Here is a 21,280-nt window from a genome sequence, read left to right on the forward strand (position 1 = left end):
TAAAAAGCATAAGAATAGTGTTACATTTAGATGGAACTATTATTGTTCACACAAAATTAGCTATATGCATGTCCAGTGACACAAAACAATACAGTAACGTTAGAAAAATGGTAAAAATATACTGTGAAGCCCAAAATCCATACCTTTTGGGATTTGTGTATCTGTAAAATGAACGTTAGTTCATTAACTTTTGAGATAATGCTTTGCTTTATAAAGCCATTGTATGCAGGAGTTCCAGTGACGAGCACTTCTGAGTACTGTATCCCTTGCAATTTAGAAAGGTGGGGGCAAATTGGGACTACAAGCAGTAGTAAGAATGTTAGTAACATTATGACATGTTTAGTATGAGATACAATATCACTTGCTATGCCTGACTGGTCAAAGGTTTTAGAACACCTCAATTTTTCCAATTTACAACACCGTTTAAGTCCAGCAAATAATCTGAAATGGTTCAGATGTTTGAAAGTAGATTAAAAATGTTATTAAATTTTAACCTGAAATGCAACAATAGTCGGAATTTATGATTTTAATCAAAGGGATTTTTCTGTTAACACATCAAGGACAGCTGATCTGCAGCAGAGAAAGCAAATTATGGTTTGAAATTGGATGCAAACTATTCCTACAGGTCTCTCAACTTTCAAACTTTCTGATTATAACCAGTGTTGGAAAAGGCTGCATTACAACACCCTCTAAGGCAGGATTTGGGCAGTTTTGCTCTTCAGGCAAGATCACATTGTTATCATGATGGCAAGAAAAAGACAATTAACCAAAGAAGATGGACAGACCATTTAACCCTTTTGGGATATAGCTCTGACCTACAGAGAAATTGCTAAGAAAACAAAGGTCGCAGTCAGTACAGTTTCCTATACCATTAAAAGGCACTTGGAAACTGAAGGAAACTCTGATATGAAGAGGTCTGGCACACCAAAGTCCACTCCAGAATCAGATGACAAGTATTTGAGAGTCAACAGTTTGCGTAATCGGTGCCTCACAGTAGAAAATCTTCATGCCAGCTTAATGCAGCAAAAAGTAGACGTGTTTCTATTTCAAGTGTGAGGAAAAGACTTAATGATACTCTTCCTGTCAAACCTGCAGATTTAAGAAAGCTGCTACTAAGATTACAAAATTTAAAAAAAAGACTTGCCTGGGCTAAGCTTCACCTCCAGTGAGCTAGTGAAGGGAGAAAAAAGGTTCTATGGACTGATCAATCAAAATATCACATCTTTTGTACATCAGACAGGGTTTTAGTGTGCAGTTAAGTAGGTGAAAGTATGGTTCCAGATTGGGTGACTCCAACTGTCAAACATGGAGGAGGAAGCGTGATGATCTGGGGCTTTTTTGCTGGATCCAGAGTTGGCAATTTGCACGGAGTGACAGGCACACTGGACAAAAAGGGCTGCCACAGCATTCTGATACGTAATACAATATCCTCTGAACAATTTCTGAATGTAATTGTAGACCGCCTCAATTGTGTAAAGCTGTTATATCAGCTAGAGGTGGCTACTTTTTGAAGAGTCAAATATCTAGATTTTATTTGGTCAAACAAAGTGAATCCATTATTTTTATTCATCTTAAATTGTTTCTTTGTTCTATGCTTTCATTTTAAGCTACATTTGAGACATTAGACTCTGTAAATATCAATAAAAACTGGAAAAATTGAGGTGTTCTAAAACTTTTGACTGGTAGTGTGTGTGTGTGTGTGTGTGTGTATAATATAATATGTGTAATATATAGATTATATATGGGTAGGATCCTACACTATGGTAAAACGCATATGGCTGAAACCATGTTCACCAGGGAACGTTTTGTCAGTGAAAAGGTACTATTACTAGCAAAATCTTCTGAGCACTGGTTGCCATGGGTGGGAAGATTTTGATTGCATATATTAACTGCAGAATAAGTACCTTTTTACATGGCACAATTATCATTCAGTTAATTGCTGGATTGTGCAAAACTTAACGATAATCGTTCAGTTTAAACATTTGCAATGACTGAACAACACATGATAATTTGTTTGCTTATCATTCATCATTCAGTTTATGCAGGTGTAAAAATGAAACTACTATCAGGCCATGAATGACTGTCTGTTTATTTTGAATGGAGGTGGGCGGCCAGAAGAGATCCCCAGTGCACTCCGCCTCCATTCAGTGAATGATAATCGTTGGGAAGACTGTCTGGAGCTTAAGCATCCCGAGTAAAAGGGTCCCTAAAACTCTACTCTAAAAATTTTTTGTGGTGTCCATGTGTGATGATAAATGAAAGCTCAACAGAAAACATATTATTCCATTAGTTTCTATCAGTTGTAGCAGATAAATCATTTTTGCTACTACTGTACTATGCAACTATTGTATGAACAAAGGCATGTGGCAATAGATATGAATGATATTTACAATGATTTGGAACTTTTTTCTGGATTTTTTTTAAATCTAGTAATGTGGAATACACCTTGCATGTTAGGTTATTATTGCATTTATTTATCATTTGTTACCATAAATTTATACATTCTCCCATTTACTTGTGTCAAATTTAGTTTTGCAATTTTCCCTTTTATAGCTGGTGTTATACAGTCTGTTTTTGAAAAATGACACTTTTTTTTTGATTCAGATTCAGCTGCAATTTTCTTTTCAACCAAAAATATTGCATCCAATGTTTTGGGGGTTTTTTTGTAACATTTTTCACTTGCTTTTCTTGCTTATTTTGGTCTGTCATTTTTTAAAAATCTCAGCATGCTGTGAGTCTGGTGCTTCCCATAGCTTCTCTATAGGTCAAAAACACCATGAAAAAAGCATGTGTGGCCAAAAGACTAAAAAACACAAGTATCATATAGAAAATGCATGGGATTTTTCTTTTTTTTTTCTTTTTTACAAGAAAACTGCCAGAAAAAAGACTGAAAGAAGCCTGAAAGCTATCCTATCTGATTTCTTACAGGTTTATGAGATCTTGAATTCTGCAGAACTTCTATGTTTAATGAAGAATCTTGTAATACCCAGCCCCCTAACAGCTGAGTGTATGTTGGCTACCAATCCACGTTTTAAGGTGCCACATCTTTTGATTGGAAGTGGCAATACCGACAAAGGGCAGATATCCTGTTTGAACTTAATAAAAGGTGGACATACTTATGAGGTAAATTATTTAGTCACTTTCGTGAATACAACTTCATTTTTTTTCCCCCAAATCGATCACCAAAGGACCTAAACTAAAAAGAAATGGATAAGCATTATAAGATTATTTATAGTTTCACCTATTATTAGAACATTTATGTTTGATGCCCTAACTATTCTTCCACTTCGTTTTTAGGATTTTTGTGATAGTAGAATCCTTTGTCTTGCATTTGCGATTGTTGAAAGGGAACATTGGGTCTTGGCAGGGACGCAGTCTGGTGACATTCTGGCTGCACATGCTGAAGATCTAAAGACAAAACATTGCCTGCAGAAAATGCCGGACTCCGTTACATGCTTCTTGTTTACTTGTCAAATATGGCAAAGGTATGTTTTTCATAATCAACATTATTATTAGTTATTGACAGTCCACAGAGATGATCTATTTGACATGGAATCTGTGCTGCTTTTGCATCAAATCCCTGGCAAAAGAAGTATTCTGAAATGCTCTATTGATTTTAATTTGATTTTTACTTCATGTGGATTTGAAACTCACGTGTAGAAAAAAAAGGTATTTTTTCCCATTGACTGGGATCCATGGTGGCAATCATGTAGATTTCTGACAAATTTCATTGAAAACAGTGTTGAAAAATCCCAACACTTATTAAGGACATATGAGCATAACCTTAGAAAGCCAATGAGTCCTCCAATCTATGAACACACAGAAAAAGAAATTGACTGAGGATTAAAATGCAATTTCGTAATAAGAAGATATGATAAAATAAAAATAAGAAATGGTATAATGAAAGTGATACAATGGGAAACAATATGTTAGAAAATGAAACTTAAATGCCGAATGTGAGTTATAATGAGGCACGCTATTTGGGCAGAGCCTGGCATAACATAACTGCATGTTATACTTGTATATTATCCCATGTCTTTAAATGCACTATAATATAGAGGGGAGAATGTTTTTATATAAAAATGTGAAATAGAAAAGGTGTACTAATTAGTTTACAGTAAAATAAAATGGCATGCTGTTTATGCAGAATTAATTAGGAGAAAAATAAAAAGTAAAAAATATAGATAGAAATGTATAAATATAAAGTATCTCCGACCCATAGACCATGTGAAATTCAGCCATAGATATACGTGATATATGGTCTCCTTCCATCTAATCATTCTTAACTGACTTGAGGCCTGTGAAGAATAGGCCTGCTGGGTTACAATTGTTGAAGGGTTTAAAATGTAAGGATAGTGTACGCTTAGGAAAATCTGCTGTATATGGGTATTGATATTCTATTTTTTTGCTGTCTATTTGTATACCTATATACGGCTTCTTCTAGGGGTATTGGTCCACTTAAATAACCCCGTCTCTATTGCATGTCAAAAGTTCTTCTACGCTATAAGTGCTGATGTACTGTGGATTTCAGTGACTGTCTTGTGTGAAAATGTTGTGGCTTTGCAATTGCTGCCGCTTCCACATCTAAAGAAGCCTTTTGATGGGAACAGTGATTTTAGCCCCAATTAATGACTTGAGTTTGATCGTTGGTGAAATCTTAAGTCCCAATTTGAGTGTCTTGGTGTATACAATTGTAGGTTTGGGAGACAAGATAGGTCCTAGAATCTTATCAGCATGAAGCAAAATGTTTTAGGATGATCGGCTTCACTTGCTTGTGCTGCACATTAAATCATAGCACCGGTTTTACCATGCTCAATGTGTTTATATCACATTGCTTCTTTTATTACTCCCGTAACAAGCTTAATTCATGACGTCATAAAATTACGATTAACTGCTATTTATTCACCTGTGATCTGTATAGGAGTGTGGCAGTTGAAGAAAGCTAGGGCAGGCCGAAACGTATCTTGGCAAATGTAATAAAATACTTCAATAAGCAGTGAAAACGAGTGGCGAGAATTTCTTGAAGACTTTCTATCACCAGTAGTTAATAGATTTTCAGTTTCTGAAAAAGAAAGCCATGAGGAGGAAATAACTCCCTGTAGAGCTCAGAGACAGGATTGTGTGGAGGCACAGATCTGGAGAAGGCTAGCAAAAAAATTCTGCTGCACTCAAAGTTCCTTATCAGTCAGGAAAATTTTGGCAGCTGACCCTTCTGGAGAGTAAGCCGTCCTATTGGCCCTTTTACATGAAACAACAGCCGGGTAAACGACTGCACAAATGCTGATGTCACCGCTAAGGGCGTTAGCGCTTGTGCAGAGTGTTTACACTGACAGACTTCATCGCTAGATCACGGGCTTCTCGCTCAGCGCTTCACCTTCTATGTGAGGCGTTGAGCGGGGAGCATTTACACAGAGCGACAAGCCCGCGATCCAGCGATTTTTTTATTTTTTTTTTGGTGACTGGAAGTCAGTGATAAAAACTTGTGAACGAATAGTGAGCGATATTATTTTTTTTTTTTGCATTTACACTTCACAATTATCACTCAAATTTGTTTGAACGAATTTTGATAGAATATCTTGCCATGTAAATGGCCCATACAAATAAATTTCACACTATGAACTCTGGTTTTAGTTGAAATTGTTCATTTTAACAAACTTCTGGCTAATGTGTATAGGCACTGAAATTTTTATGTGGCAATTCTCACAAAGTCTGTGGTGCACATTCAGCATTTATACCAGCAAAATCTCACATTGTATACACAGACATGCTTGTGCATTTGTGTAGTTATGGTGAGATTTCACCACCCTCGAAACAATGTATATATTTCTGTTAATGGAGGTCTAGCAGACATATGCAACCGTGAAGAAAAAAAGTTGCCTTAATTTAGACTAAACAAGGTGTGAATCTAGTCTATAAATTACATTTGTATTGGAGGAAGTAATTTTTATTCTATTTCTAAACTACACATATATATTTTATTCATTTTAGTCAGAAGAAATATTTTCTCCTGGTTGGTACTGCCAATGGCCACATTGCAATTTTTGAAGCTGCTACAATAAAGGTTAGTAATTTAAAATGTAAGATCAACTACCTTACTGGAAATTCTGTTATATTTTAAAGTGGCCTCCCTTTTCAGCAAAAAAAAAAAATACTTCTTCACGTGTAGACAATCACATAAATAAAGTTGCACCAAAAACTAATGCCAAACTCTGGAGATTTTACCAACAAAACACCAATAAAGAAAACCACAGATAGCCTAATAAAGATGATATTTTCTTATATATTATTTATTTAACTCTACATGCGCGATCGCGATTTTGCCGCGAGAAAATCGAGGCAAAATTGCATCTTTATTCACTGCGATTTGCAAGCGTCAGCGCTGCTTTTTTTTTTATTTTTTAGAATAATATCACATTGCTGCCACTCGCAATAAAATTGTGCCTTTTTTTTTATCGCAAAAGTCAACGGGACTTTGTAACGTTAATAGCGGATCGCATGTTTGTAGCATTGCAATGTGATAACAAGAAGCCTCCATAGGAATGTATGGGAGTATATTGGCGCTATATAAATAAAAATTATAAAAAATAGCACATCACAGAAAGATAGAGGATGCCATGATTTTTTTATCCTCCAACATCGCATTAATGAAACCATTGTAAATCATTGGTTTCATATTCTGCTTTTTTACTGGCTATCGCCGCAGGTTAAAATCACGCGATTTTCTCAACCTTGTGAAACCACCCTTAATTAACAAAAAAAATTATATAAAAGCAATATACAAGGACAAATATGCAGCCATGTAAAAATAACCAAACGAAATGGAAAAAAAACTCATAACACAGAACTCACCACTTTAAGTAAATATCAGAATCCTATATGAATTTAGCATACATATGCAAGTTCCCAAAAATAAATAAATGGGGACAAATAAATGACAAAAGTACAGGCAGGACTGCAAATGACGTGAAATGAAAGAAATTGTTACGGTATACTACCCGTGATACGCCAGCCCGGGTGCCCTAGATCTCACCCACAATCCCTGTCCCTACCTGCTTGCCTCGACTCACCGAAGGGACAAACGGTTTCAATAATGACTTATGAAAAACCCTATGAACCCTCCATGTAGCTGGCAAATCAAGTTCATAAGCAAGCGGGTTTACTACACGCGTGATGACAAAGGGACCCACGTAACGCGGCGTCAGTTTCAAAGACTGAACCTTCAATTTTAAATTTCTAGAAGACAAATATACCTTCTGTCCCATCCTGTAAGGTTCAGATACTGACAGACTCCTCCCACTATGCAACTGCATACGAGCCCCCGTTTCTTCCAGGTTCTTCTGTACTTCTTTCCATACTCCCTGCAGCGCATCTTTGGTGACATCAGCTGCAGGACAGGCAGACTGAGTAGAAATAGCTGTAAGGAAGTGAGGATGCTGACCATATACGCAAAGGAATGGAGATGCCACAGTGGAACAACAGGTACGGTTGTTCAGTGCAAACTCTGCCCACTGATGAGCCTTTTCGCTAGTAAACAACCGTAAATATTGCACTAAATCCTGCTGAAAAACAAAACACTTGCTCCTCTCCCCTGGAAATACTTCAGGAAGAGGACACTTGGGCTCAGGAATAGAAGGGGCGGTAGAAACATGCACTAACTCCCGCTGCTCCTGGGCCACCATACAACCGGACAGGTCTTGGATCACGACCTTTAAATCCTGCAACTGACTTGCAAGGGTACTCATGGCCTCCATTGGAGAGCAATTTTAAGGGCCAGTTATTATGTTACGGAATACTACCCGTGATACGCCAGCCCGGATGCCCTGGATCTCAACCACAACCCCTGTCCTTGCCTGCTTGCCTCCACTCCTGGCTAACCCCAGGCCAGCACCTGGGTGGCGGTCCCTACTCTAACTAGGGACCGAAAAAGGGACGCTGGCGTACCTGGATGGAGGGGTAGAATACCGACAGAAAAGGCAGATGTAAATAACCAACACAAACAATACTAAGCAGAACTGAGGCAGATGGAAAAACCTAGTGGATAATAGCAAGGTATAGCAGACAAGCTGACAGAAGCAGAAGAGCAACAGAGGCAGGCTAGCTAGCACACTGAGGGAAACCAATAACTGGCAGAGTGCAAGTCTCTGCCCGACCTTTAAACAAAAGCCTCCGCCCAGGGGCGGAGAGAGGGAGACAGCCAACTCCCAACAGAACCTAATAAAAGGGAACTCGTGCATGGCAGTTGCTCTCACAGGTGCGCGCGTACGGAGCACTGCGCGCCACCAGCACAACACTAGCCAGGCACTCGCGCCCCTGGCAGCCGAACAACAAGCCGGGAAGACGCGCCCTGACCGCGGGACCCTGCACACCCCTGCCCCGGGAGGACCAGCAAACGCTGCATGGTAACAGAAATCCTATGAGGTGTACAAACCCAATAATTGGTAATTCAGTGTTCTAGGCATACTCTGTTACACATACAGAGGTTATTGCGCAGTGAGGGAGAAGAGGTAAACTTTTCCCATAACCTAATGTCAATTATCCTGTGTTATGTTCCTCCAGCTTTACAATATATTAGTAGTGTTACCTTCCTTTGTAATTCTATGTGGTAATGAAACAACTACTGAAAAGTGCACTCTACAGAACAAGACCTTTCAGGCCTTAGTCACACAGGCGTTTTTTGCCACGATTTGCGGATCGCATGACGGATGCGCATCCGCAGATCGCGTGACCGGGGCCGAAAAATCGACCGAAAAAACTGCTCCTAGCCGCGTTTCAATAGAAACGGGCCGGAGCTGTCCGGCGCATTGAATTCAATGGAGCCGGCAATACAGCCGGCTCCATTGAAAGCAATGCGCTGCGGGCGATCTCACGATGAATTGTCGGGAAGGGCTTAAATATTCATGAATGGGTGTGAGTGAGAGCTGCCTCTGATTGGCTCAGCGCTGAGCCAATCAGGGGCAGCTCTCACTCACACTCACTGCCGGCCGGCCGCGCTGAACTCCGTCTGCCGGGACAAGGTGAGTGTATATATATTTTTTTTATTTTTACACATTTCTGGATCAATTGCAGGGAAGGGCTTATATATTTAAGCCCTTCCCGACAATTCATCCCGCGATCGCCGGCAACCCATTGCTTTCAATGGAGCCGGCTGTACTGCCGGCTCCATTGAATTCAATGGGCAAACATTGTTCTTCTCTGCCACAGCTGTTACAGCTGTGGCAGAGAAGAATGATTTGTCTAGTATATGCTCTCAATGGGGTCAGCGCTGCTGCCGCCGGCCCCATTGAGCGCATATAGAGAAGAGAACAGGAATCGCAGATAGGTGCGATCTGCGATTTCTGTTCTATAATTTAACGGACGAGCGCATAAAAAGCGCTCATGTGTCCGATACCATTGCAAAGCAATGGTTTTATAAAATCGCCATGCGCATGCGCAAATCGCGCAAAAAAACGCCCGTCTGACTAAGGCCTCAGACTGTTATGAGGCTCAGTGTGAAAACTGCAAGATTTTAGTGGTGTGTATGTATGTATTTATTTATTTAACTTACTGTAGATAGTGACTTTGAAAATAAGAAAAAGACATCACCAAAAATTAAATAAAAATATGCTTAACATGAAGTTGGGATTTAAACAATTGGGTGTTAGAAGTAGTACACATAATGGGTGTCGTGAGACCAAATGTCCTTCAGCGAAAGGCCTCTAAATGGTTCTAACAGACGCATGGTGTCACCTATCTCTGGATGTTAGACAATGAAATAGTTAGAGCTGCTTGTGCTTGTTTGACGATCAGACAATCGTCTCTAATGGTGGTCTGTAAAGGATGCTCTGTTGAGTGTCCTGAGCCTGTTCACCTTGTGTGCGTGTCTTCACGCATCCACTGCTCCCAGCACGTTTTAACAAACTGGTCAGAATGGCCCAGACGGCCATCCATTCCAGTAATGTGCCCCCTCTCAAACTGTTAACTGGGCAATCTATTTTCTATTGCAACTTAGGGACGTCTAGTGGTCAACAAGCTCTACACAAGCAGAAAAAGAAGCCACTGCACACAAGTAGCCTCTGAGAGCCTCCAAGGGAAGAACCCCTTTAGGGCCTCCGATGGCAAGACCGTTCATCTAGTCACACTACAACGATAAACAATTGCATATCTGCCTGAGATGTAGCTGCATGCCGAGTTTTGCAGCAAAATGACAACTCCTAGGTGCTTTTTTCTTTAAACAAAAAGTGCACATGCAGGACACATTCTTGATTTTCCGTGCAACCCTTTCCCTTGTCCACAGCTTTCTGTAGGAAACTAGCGTGTCTCAAAACTGGGAGACAGTTGGTTATTCAAGGAGTTATCCAGGTGGGCACCTTTTTTTCCCCCTAACTGGCTGAGCATTCTTTAGTAACATAACAGAATACCTTCCCCACTTCCTTACAGCTGCTGATCTTCACTTCCAGGAGGAGAGTGATGATGACACCATATCGGGTTATGTGATGGCTGCAGCTATTCACTAGCTGGTAGGAGGCAGTGATTGGCTGCAGCAGTCACATGGCCCTGGTGTCGCTGACGTTATTGTCAGACGCCCTGCACACAAAAGTGGAGGTTAGCAGAGACCGGGTATCAGCAAAATGAAAGCTGTGGTTGAGCCAGAATGAGGAGTACATCTTGTGTTATGTTACTAAAGCAGGCTGAGCTAGTTTGGGGGGAAAAAAGTGTTCCTAGATAACGTCTTTTAATGTATATAGTACTAAAACAGGACATGTTACATCTCGATTCGCACAAAGTGTGGTTATGGTTTTGATCTTATCTTTATTTTTTCACTTTGATAACATATAGATAAAATATTTAATACTTTTTACTAGTATTAGGGAAAACTGAACAGTGAACTCTTTTTAAATTAGAGAAACAGCAACATTCATGCAAGCTCAATTCAGAAAAATCTTTTTCCCTTGGGTCCCATCAGTGACACAACCATGGGGTTTTCCTGCCCAAATGGACCAATGGAAATTTTAATTTAAAAGTAAACTTAAAAATGTTTCTCCGTAGGCTAAACACTATTTAGGAGTGTCAAAACATACCTGCCTCATGGTTTTTTTTTCTGTCATGTGATAGACTGGATAAGTGGCTGGATTGTCTGGCTGAGAAACTGTAGTTTTTTAGTCTACTTTCAGCAGAAGTTACCATCACTACGGCAAAAAGAATATGTGAACTCCAACCTCTGGCAGCTGCTGAGCCATATTTAACCTTTTTGGTCTGACAGTCTAACTTGGGTAACTTCCTAAATTCACACCTGAAGTTCCCACAAACATGAATCAAGTAATTTCTTTACCAGTTTTTTTTATCCCCAACCCACTTTAGAAGAACAGTGCAAACTAAACAATTTAGATATAACCAGATGTGTTACGAGATAACTAGAGAAAGCACAGAACTTTAGGTTGTCTGAAAATGTCCCAGTCGTTTTTACTTCTAAAAACAAAGGGAAGAAATTTAAACCCACCTTGTCTAGGTGGATAAAGGAGGCTATCAGACTAGTTTAGAGATATCAGAATTAGGATCCTGCAGAATTTGGAACAACCCTCTCCACTAGGGCAGTGACCATGTCCTGGGCAGAGAAAAAGGGCATACCCGTTGTAGCACATTGGTGAGGCAGTTTCCTGGAGCCCCCACAATACATTCATTAGCCATTGCAGGCTTGAGTCCTGGCTATCAAAGAAAATTGCCTTTGGGTGCTCTGTTTTGAATGCTGTACAGCAAGAGAACCCTCCCAATGGGTTTCTTCCTGCTAGATACCCATGGTTGTGCCGCTGGTAGGACGCAAGGGAAGTGTGGATTATGTTGTTAATCGGTTCTCCCCTAGTCCTTACAGCAGCCCAAGCCACCCTCCCTGTAATATTTACTTTTTACTTTAGAATTTACACAAGGCAGGTATGTTTGGACACTTCTATATAGGGAGAGGGCAGGGTCTACAGACAAGCATTTTTTATTTTTATTTCAATTAAAATTTCCATCTGTCCTACCAGTACATGGGGGCAAGAATACCCTATGGTTGTACCATTGCTAGGGCTAATGGAAAATAGTTTAACAATCTAATCCACACTTCTCATACACTAAAGGGGATTTATCATCAGAAAGTAACCCATTTGTTTACATTATGCTAAACATATTTTTTTTAATTTTTGGTGATATTTTATTTCCATGTCATCATCTCTATATATGAATCTTAATATAGTGTTGTTTTCACTTTGGCCACTGAGTCTAATAGACTGACACTTCATGTTCTGTAGAGAAGGCTTCTCAGCAGTCACAGGTCCATCAAGTTTACCCTTTTTAGATCCATTGTAACTCTCAATACCATTTGTGATTAAGCATCTAGACCTTTTTAAAATGCTGTAATTTTCTCTGCCATTACTACCTCTTGGGTTTGGACATTCAACTGTAAAGAACTTCTTATACAGTTGCCAAAAACGCTTTTCCTTTGAAAGTAATGAATGCACCCTGGTCCTTTTGTACAGTCCTCGGAAAGAATAAATTCTGTGCCAGTTATTTTGTGCTTTGTCCTTTATGCACCTGCAGAGTAATAATACCCTCTTTGCGACCCCACATAGTTGTAATAAGCTTTAGTGCCCCCCATAGTAATAAGCACCCTTTCTGCATCCATGCTAAAGGTGCCCCTGAAATAACTTCAGTGCCCCTCCAAAGCCATATCCTCTGCAGAAACAGACTGTGGGGTTGGTTCCTACTTCACCCATGCCTGCAGAAGCCATTAGGTAGAGGGACAGCTTAAATCTTGACTTGTAGGGGGTTAGTTTATCCTCCAGGGTTGGCCGCCTTCCTCCTCCATACCGCCACAAATTTGCCAATGTGTTGGGAGGAGGGAGAAGCCTCCACTGCCCCAAGAATAGGACCATGTTTATAGCCCATGCTGTCCAGGCACGAAATCTGAATATGTCCCCATTAAAAGCCCATTTACACTCGCCATCATCGTTATGATTCTCTCTTTTCTTGGCAATTGTAAATAATAATTGGTTAGTGATGAGAAAGGAGAAGATCAAGAATAAAACTATTGTTGATCCTTAATTTGATGCAGTAAGGTTAGAGGTACACTAATGGCAAGTCATACATGAATTTCCTATACAGACATATGGATTGTGAGATTAAACTCATGGCATGAAATATTCTAACGAGACTTGCCCATTCAAGTCAATGGGGATATAACAAAATCAGGAAGCACTCAGAAGGCATCCATATGTGCTGTCTGCTTTTATTAAAAGTGTAGCTCAGCTGTTACTCATCGTGGACATGAGCAGTGTTTTCATCGTGGACATGTTTTACTGAGATAGGAATATCTCTTTAATGAAGAGCTTATATATATTTTATTGTTATTCTAGTGCAGTAATATTACTCCTATGAAGATGCTTAATGTGGGAGATATCAGCACACCGGTAATGTGTTTGTGTGAATCAACATACTCCTCTGAGAAGACTGCTGTCTGGGGAATTTGTGGAACAAAAATCTTATTCCTTTCCAATGATTTTTCACTTCAGAAGAGTATTGAAACAAAAAATGCTATGCTGTGAGTTCTCTTCAATTACTTTGTTTTATGCTGTAAATAAACCTGTATTATTAGGCCCAATTCAAATTTTAGTATTCTGGTCAGTATTTTGTATCAGTATTTGTACAAAGAAAACAAAAACAAGGAGTGGATCCAAAGCCCAAAAGAGATGCAACTTGTCCAGTAAATGCTTTTGGCGTTGGTTGCATTTCTGTTTTTGACTTCCAAGCACTGATGTTATTTACTGACCCAAATACTTTGAATGGGACCTTACTTTCATTTTTCTAGGTAAAATGCTTATTTCTAATGTAGAACATACATTTCCGTGTCTTTCTTCTTTTTTACACTGATTCACATTTTCATCTCTTTTCTGTCTCCTGGAAGAACAGGTTTCTTGTTGGCAGGTAAACTTAATAAAGCTTTAATACCTTGACTGTGGTAGAAAAATGAACAATAATTTAGTGTTAGATGTTAAATAAATAAAAGTACACCCTGTTTATAATGAATCTGTTCTAGCTGTTTTTCAGAAACTGCCAGAACATAGTCATGGTTTCCAGTTAATATACTTAGTCAGTTAACATACACCCAGATGACGTGTGGAATTTCTGTGCGGCAAATCCGCCCGCGGCTCCCAATCCCGGGATTAGCCAGCATTGTGAACGAGATTGTCCACACGGGGCGGCCAATCCGTCGCGGCAAAGCAGGGTGCGGAATTGACAGCCGCAGCATGCCAATTCTTTTTTTTTTTTCAGTTGCGGCTCTACTCTTTTATATGGGGAGAGAAAGCCGCAACGGAATGCCGGCTGCTGAACAGCTACATAACCTGCAGTGAAATGCCGCGGGTTTTGATGCTGCGGCTCTCCCGCGGAAATCTTGCGGCTTTTCGGTGCAACCAAGCTGCGAGATTTCCGTTGCGTGCAAACACAGCCTTAAAGGTGCACTAACTTTTCAGACAACTTGTCTTCATCTACTAACCTGTTAGTCTCATTATGTCTTTAATATACTTGCATTAAATGTTGTAGCTTTACCACTGTAAATCACATTTAAAGTGGCTGACTAGGGGTACACTAGGGGTCTCCCTTCCAGCTTCTCTGCAATCCATTCTCTATAGTTAGGTACAGAGCTTCCTTAGTATCAAGGACACAGGGACATTTTTCATGGCAACAGTAGAAAGGGCTATATTCACAGGTGGCTTTCTTGCACTTAAGGCTGATTTAGACACAGTAATTCTCGCTCAAAAATTGTTCAAAGACGTCTTTTGAGTGAGAATCGTTTAGTCTAACTGCTCTGACATCCTGCAGTTTTCGTTAAGGAATCGCTGATCGTTCTCTTTAAGCATGCTGAAAGAGAATGATCAACCTTATCAGGAGTTCACAGCGGGATACCACTACTACTACTATTTCAGCTGTATCCTGCTCCCTGAAAACAGCCGGGGTATGAAGAACACAGCGTTCCAGCTATATTCTGCATACCCCGCACGGAGTGCACAGCTGTATACAAGCTGAGCGCTCCGTGAACAGCTGGGGTATGAAGAACACAGCAGTCCAGCTGTGTTCTTCATACCCCGCTCAGAGCACTCAGCTGTATAAAAGCTGGGTTCCCCCGAACAGAGAACAGCTGGACGCAGAAGACAAGCGGCCCCCCTTGTCTTCTGCATACCCCACTCGGAGTCCAAAGTGATCGCTCAACGTTTAAGCGATCACCATGCGCTGTAAATGCACACAACGATTATCGCTCAAAAGACATATTTTGAGTGATAATCATTGTGTGTAAACCAAGCATTACAGGGTGCAGGCTGACAGATCTGCAGAAACACTGATAACGATCTCCACAATCTCTGCCTCTCCTGCTGTACACAATACATAATATATACACACACACACACACACACACACACACACACACACACACACACACACACACACACACACACACACACACGTTATAGGGGGTTTACTAACCAGTGGGCAAGAATGTCTCTTAAGTGCCTGATTATCCTGGGAAATCAGAGGTTGTAAACAGGCTAAGGTCATGGTTTAAGATGCATATTACTGCCCCCCAATTTAAATTATGCAGTAAAATGATATAGGGATGCTTGAATAGAGACTAGTTTTGCCAGGGTTCTTAAAATTGCACTCAGAAAAAAAAAATCTATCCCATCCCTGCCCACAGCTGTTGTTAGATCATGGTGATTATAAAAAATTACAATGATTCAAAGTTTTAGCTGCTTGTTATATTTTCCTTTCAAATATATGAATAGTCATAAAATACCAGTAATTAATTGTATAATTAATAAAAACATGATTCTAATGATATTTCACTTTCTGAGTATAGATTCTCTTTGAAGGATGCATTAAAATGTACTTAGGTGCCATCCTACTTATCTTACATTTTACGGTTTAAAATAACTTTGGAGATACCTTGCTTGACTGCAGATGCATTGACATGGACAGATTATCAGGCCCTCAAATAGGGTAGCCTAGGGGACTTGAAGCTCTTTTATGTAAAGTTCTTCTACCATCCATCATATTTCGCTTCCCCTTCATTGGCTAAAATATGTTATGTTTTATTTTCAGATTTTCACATGCATCAATGAGTGATTCAAACATCACTTGTATTGCGGTTGACAAATATATCTATGTGGCAAAAAAATACAGTCCATACGTGGAGATTTGGGATAAAAAGACAGAAAAGTTGTCTGAAGTGCTTGACTGTGCCCAATTCTTAAAGTAAATATCCGTGATTTTTTTTTTTTTACATTTTATCAGTTTTAATACATGTTTATTGGTTTTAGGACATTACAGCAACTGCTAGTTTGTATTCTAATGAATACTTTGGGGTTGGAGTCAGAAGGAAATACATTTGGATGCTGTGATAAGGGACAGTAGTCTTGTAAATCAACTCAGGATCACTTAGCTATGCACTATTAGGGTGCCTTCACGCATAGCATATATGCTGCAGGCTTCAACAACAAACATGCCTCAACTCTGCAGTGGCTATATACACACCTAAATGGTGCAGATTTTGCAGTTGATTATGTTGCGGATTTGCAACAAGTTTTTAAGCCTTGTAGTTCAAGGGTTGAAAGCCGCAGCAAAAATCTGCTGTATAAATATGCATGCTGCGGATTTAGAATCTGCTGACTTCTTTTGAAGTGTTGCTGTAGAAAGGTGGCATATTAGAAGAATTCCCTTTTAATAGCTTACATAAAAACGCAATAGGGTGGTATTTAAGGCGTTAAAATTGACATATTCTACTGAACCCAATGAGTGCTGCTTCCTCTCTTTTTGGGCCCTGCAGTTTATATTGAACCATTATCAGTTTGTAATTGTCAAACTATCTTCATCTCAAAATATATTTCTATAGGCTCATATTATGGTAGGCCAATGGTCAAAACACCTGCTAATGTATAAGTATATTGAGAGTTGTAACCATAAAGCTTTCAGGAACATTTTTCTATCATGTACAACTAAGAGAGATGGAATAATACCTCCACAGTGCCACCTATTGAAAGGCAGCATTCCTTTAAGCCAAAGTTAGACTTTTTATACAAGCCTTGTAACAATGACTGGGAATTAAAAGCAAAGCCAGACTCCATGCACAGACAGCTGTTTCAGGGAAGGCAAATATCCTAAAACAGCTGTCTGGGAATTAAAAGCAAAGCCAGCTTGCATGCACAGTCATTGTTACAAGGCTTGTATAAAGAGTCTAACTTTGGCTTAAAGGGGTTGTCCCGCGCCGAAACGGGTTTTTTTTTTTTTTTTTAACACCCCCCCCCCCCCCCCCCCCCCCGTTCGGCGCGAGACAACCCCGATGCAGGGGTTAAAAAAACAACCCGAACAGCGCTTACCTGAATCCCGGCGGTCCGGCGTCTTCATACTTACCTGCTGAAGATGTCCGCCGGGATCCTCTGTCTCCGTGGACCGCAGGGCTTCTGTGCGGTCCATTGCCGATTCCAGCCTCCTGATTGGCTGGAATCGGCACGTGACGGGGCGGAGCTACACGGAGCCCCATAGAGAAGAGGAGAAGACCCGGACTGCGCAAGCGCGGCTAATTTGGCCATCGGAGGGCGAAAATTAGTCGGCACCATGGAGACGAGGACGCCAGCAACGGAGCAGGTAAGTATAAAACTTTTTATAACTTCTGTATGGCTCATAATTAATGCACAATGTACATTACAAAGTGCATTATTATGGCCATACAGAAGTGTATAGACCCACTTGCTGCCGCGGGACAACCCCTTTAAAGGAATGCTGCCAATAGGTAGCACTGTGGAGGTATTATTCCATCTTACTTATTTACATATTACTTAGAGGAGCCTGAATGGCCTTTTGAGTCTCGCCACTCACTGTCTAAGTGCTCTCCCTAAGGAGGAAAGAAAGCGTTTCTATCAAGTACAGAAATGCACTATAGTTGACATGTATATTTTTTTTATGCTTTTAGAGAAGAAATAGTGAAGCAGAGAAAAATAAAGAAAGAAGATGCTTATACTGCACGAGTTAAAGCCTTGTTTTTACAGAAAAATACTGCTCTTTGGGTGGGAACTGGTGGAGGACATATCCTGCTCATTGATTTATCAACACGACGACCAATAAGAATCATCTCTAGTTTTTTTGACTCTATTCGCTGCATGGTTTCCTCTCAACTAGGTAGTTGTATACTGAAAAAGAATGCTACATTTTAATGACTTTATTCTATAATTTATAGTATCTGAGGTCTTCTACAAAACTAGAATAAATAATAAGGGGAACATACGTTTTTGAACAGTAATGCAGCTGTACTACCACAATAGATTTTGAATTAAATCCTCAAAATCGAATAAAAGTGTAGACTTTGAAGGAGTTGTCCGGCCATGCAGGGTGAATTTTTTTATAATAATAATGCTTTATTTTCACTAAGCATTGTAAAAAAAAACGCATACATGGGTTCAAAACGGCAGGCATAAGAGCTGTAATGTCTGTTTCTTTGTAAACTGATGCTTTCAAAGATGGCACCATTGTGCTGCATTCCCATAATGCCCTGTGCCTCTCCCCTCTGTATGCATGCTCCCAATGACAGCAGTATGACACATTGAACAAAAAAGCAATGTCTCCTGGCCTCGCACAGCTCCAGCCCATGCCCCACCCACCCCCATCGAACTAATAGACAGTCTCTCCTAGCCTGGCCCATGCCCCAGAGGGATGGGGGAAAGCGAGGAGAGAAATCTCCAGCCTCCCCGCTTCGAAGCAGCGATACTCGCTACTGTACAAAAACACGTGAGCGAGTACTTGGGGGGACGAGTGTTAAGCGTCGTTTACCCGACATTCGACCCATCTGCTTAGATACATCTTTAGTTCAATGTCCAGATGTATCTAAGCCGAACCTGCGCGACACGTCTGTGCAGCTTAGATACAGCAGCTCAGCAGATGTATCGCCCATGATTGGCCTAGATACGTCTGCACGGCAGACGTATCTAAGCCAATCATGGGCAATACACCTACTGAGCTGCTGTATCTAAGCTGTGCAGACATATCTAAACCAATCATGGGCGATCCGTCTGCTGAGCTGCTGTATCAAAGCTGTGCAAACGTCTCTAAGCCGATCGTGGGTGATACATCTGCTGAGCTGCTGTATCTAAGCAGATCTTGTGTTGTAAGTCAGCTGAGCAGATGTATCACACAGGATGGGCTTAGATACATCCGCTTGGCAGACCGTATCACACCTGACAGTTGCGCCAGCAGTAATACAGACCCCCAGTAGTTGCGCCAGCAGTAATACAGACCCCCAGTAGTTGCGCCAGCAGTAATTCTGACCCCCAGTAGTTGCCCCAGCAGTAATACTGACCCCCCCCCCACAGTTGCCCCAGCAGTAATACTGACCCCCCCCACAGTTGCCCCAGCAGTAATACTGACCCCCCACAGTTGCCCCAGCAGTAATACTGACCCCCCCACAGTTGCCCCAGCAGTAATAGTGCCCCCCAATAATTGCCCCAGCAGTAGTGACCCCCAATTATTGCCCCAGCAGTGATAATGACCCACAATAATTGCCCCAGCAGTGATATTGACCCCCAATAGTTGCACCAGCAGAAATAGTGACCCCCAATAGTTGCCCCAGTAGAAATAGTGACCCCCAATAGTTGCCCTAGCTGTTATGGTGACCCCAATAATTCCCCCAGCAGTGATAGTGACCCCCTGTAATTCCCCCAGCAGTGATAGGGACCCCCAGTAATTGCCCCACAATGATGGTGACCCCCAGCAATTGCCCAGCAGTGATGGTGACGACCAGTAATTGCCTCAGCAGGAATAGTGTCCCTCAATAATTGCCCCAGCAGTAATAGTAACCCCCAATAGTTGCCCCAGTAGTAAGAGTGACACCACCACCCCCCCCGACACTGCCCCAGTAGTAATGGTGACACCACCACGACCCCCCACCCAGCCCCCGACACTGTCCCCAGTAGTAATAGTGACACCACCGGCCCCCAAACACTGCCCCCAGTAGTAATACTTACCCTTCAGTTGAGGCGGTCGGCCGGTGGACGCTGCTGTCAGGATTGGCTTCAGCAGGGACTTCCGAGTGACCTGCGCATGCGCAAAGAATCAGACGAGTGTTCCTGAGCCGACAAGCGCTACTGCACCTGCGCAACGGAATGGTAAGCATAGGGGTGGGGGGAACTCCTGTAGGTAAGTACAGTGGTGCCTTGACATATGAGTTTAATCCATTCCAAGACGGAGCTCGTAAGGCACAAAACTCGTATGTCAAAGCACTTTTCCCAATTGAAATACATTGAAACGCCAGTAATGCGTTCCAATGCATTTCAATGGGGAAACTAACTACAAGCAAAAAAAATATCAATACTCCCCTACCGCTGGCGTTCTGCAATGATTTGCAGCGTTGCTACAGGCTGTCGTTCCCTCCTCCATGCTGACAGAGCATTGCTTTCTGGATGCGGGGCTTGAATGACGCCATTGAGTGGCTGTCACTTGTTAATGCAGTGCCGGCTTTCATTGGCTGACGCAGCGCTGAGTTAACCAATCAGAGGATTAAGCCAAAAAAGAAAGATGTGGGCTCACCTCACCAGCAGTAACTTTCAATGTTGCAGGAAGATCTGGGATCCAACAGGAGCTCCATCCTCAAGTAGCCGACGGCAAGCGGCCAGATTCCATATGAGCAGAAAATAGAGATGGAGGAGAGCTGCTACCGTTAAAAATTTCCTTCTTTATTGAATAAAATAAAGCATACAGCTCACTACTTGTGAGCTGTATGCTTTATTTTATTCAATAAAGAAGGAAATTTTTAACGGTAGCAGCTCTCCTCCATCTCTATTTTCTGCTCAATCAGAGGATTAGCTTGCTGGAGGCGGGGCATTCAAGCCCCACTTCCACGCTGACAGAACATTGCTTCTGGAAGTGGGAGAGACAGCCTGCAGCAGCGCCGCCGCAGACCATCGGAAGGATGACACGCCGGCAACAGGTGAGTATAGACACCCCCCTGAGCCTCAGCTTGTGGGCTTTTTGACTTGCAAGCAGGCTTGTACCCAGATTTTTCGCTCGTAAATCAGAGCAAAAATTCTGTAGAGAGCCTGCTTGCAAGTCAAAAAACTTGCAAGCTGAGGTGCTCGCATTCCAAGGTACCACTGTATATAACTTCTGTATGGTTCATTTACAAAGCACATAGTGTATTACAAAGTGCTTTGTAATGACCTTACAGAATTACTTAAATGTACTTGTAACGGCCGGACAACCCCTTTTAAGCTTTAATTCAAGAGCTTTG

General features: G+C 41.3%; 1 protein-coding gene across 2 annotated transcripts in view; it reads left to right on the forward strand.

The window, feature by feature from the left end:
* LRRK2 (leucine rich repeat kinase 2) overlaps positions 1–21,280 on the forward strand; it is a 160,135-nt gene that overhangs the window by 132,040 nt on the left and 6,815 nt on the right. Inside the window, exons 45-50 of one of the 2 annotated variants that reach the window (XM_066591915.1) lie at positions 2,929–3,123; positions 3,298–3,485; positions 5,989–6,061; positions 13,368–13,552; positions 16,108–16,260; positions 17,975–18,183. In XM_066591915.1, the coding sequence (XP_066448012.1) occupies positions 2,929–3,123; positions 3,298–3,485; positions 5,989–6,061; positions 13,368–13,552; positions 16,108–16,260; positions 17,975–18,183 (1,003 nt within the window). The remainder of the gene's footprint in view (positions 1–2,928; positions 3,124–3,297; positions 3,486–5,988; positions 6,062–13,367; positions 13,553–16,107; positions 16,261–17,974; positions 18,184–21,280) is intronic. The other variant, XM_066591916.1, reaches the window with a different exon arrangement.

This window comes from Eleutherodactylus coqui, chromosome 2, assembly GCF_035609145.1.
Source record: "Eleutherodactylus coqui strain aEleCoq1 chromosome 2, aEleCoq1.hap1, whole genome shotgun sequence".
In the NCBI taxonomy this organism is placed as follows: domain Eukaryota; kingdom Metazoa; phylum Chordata; class Amphibia; order Anura; family Eleutherodactylidae; genus Eleutherodactylus; species Eleutherodactylus coqui.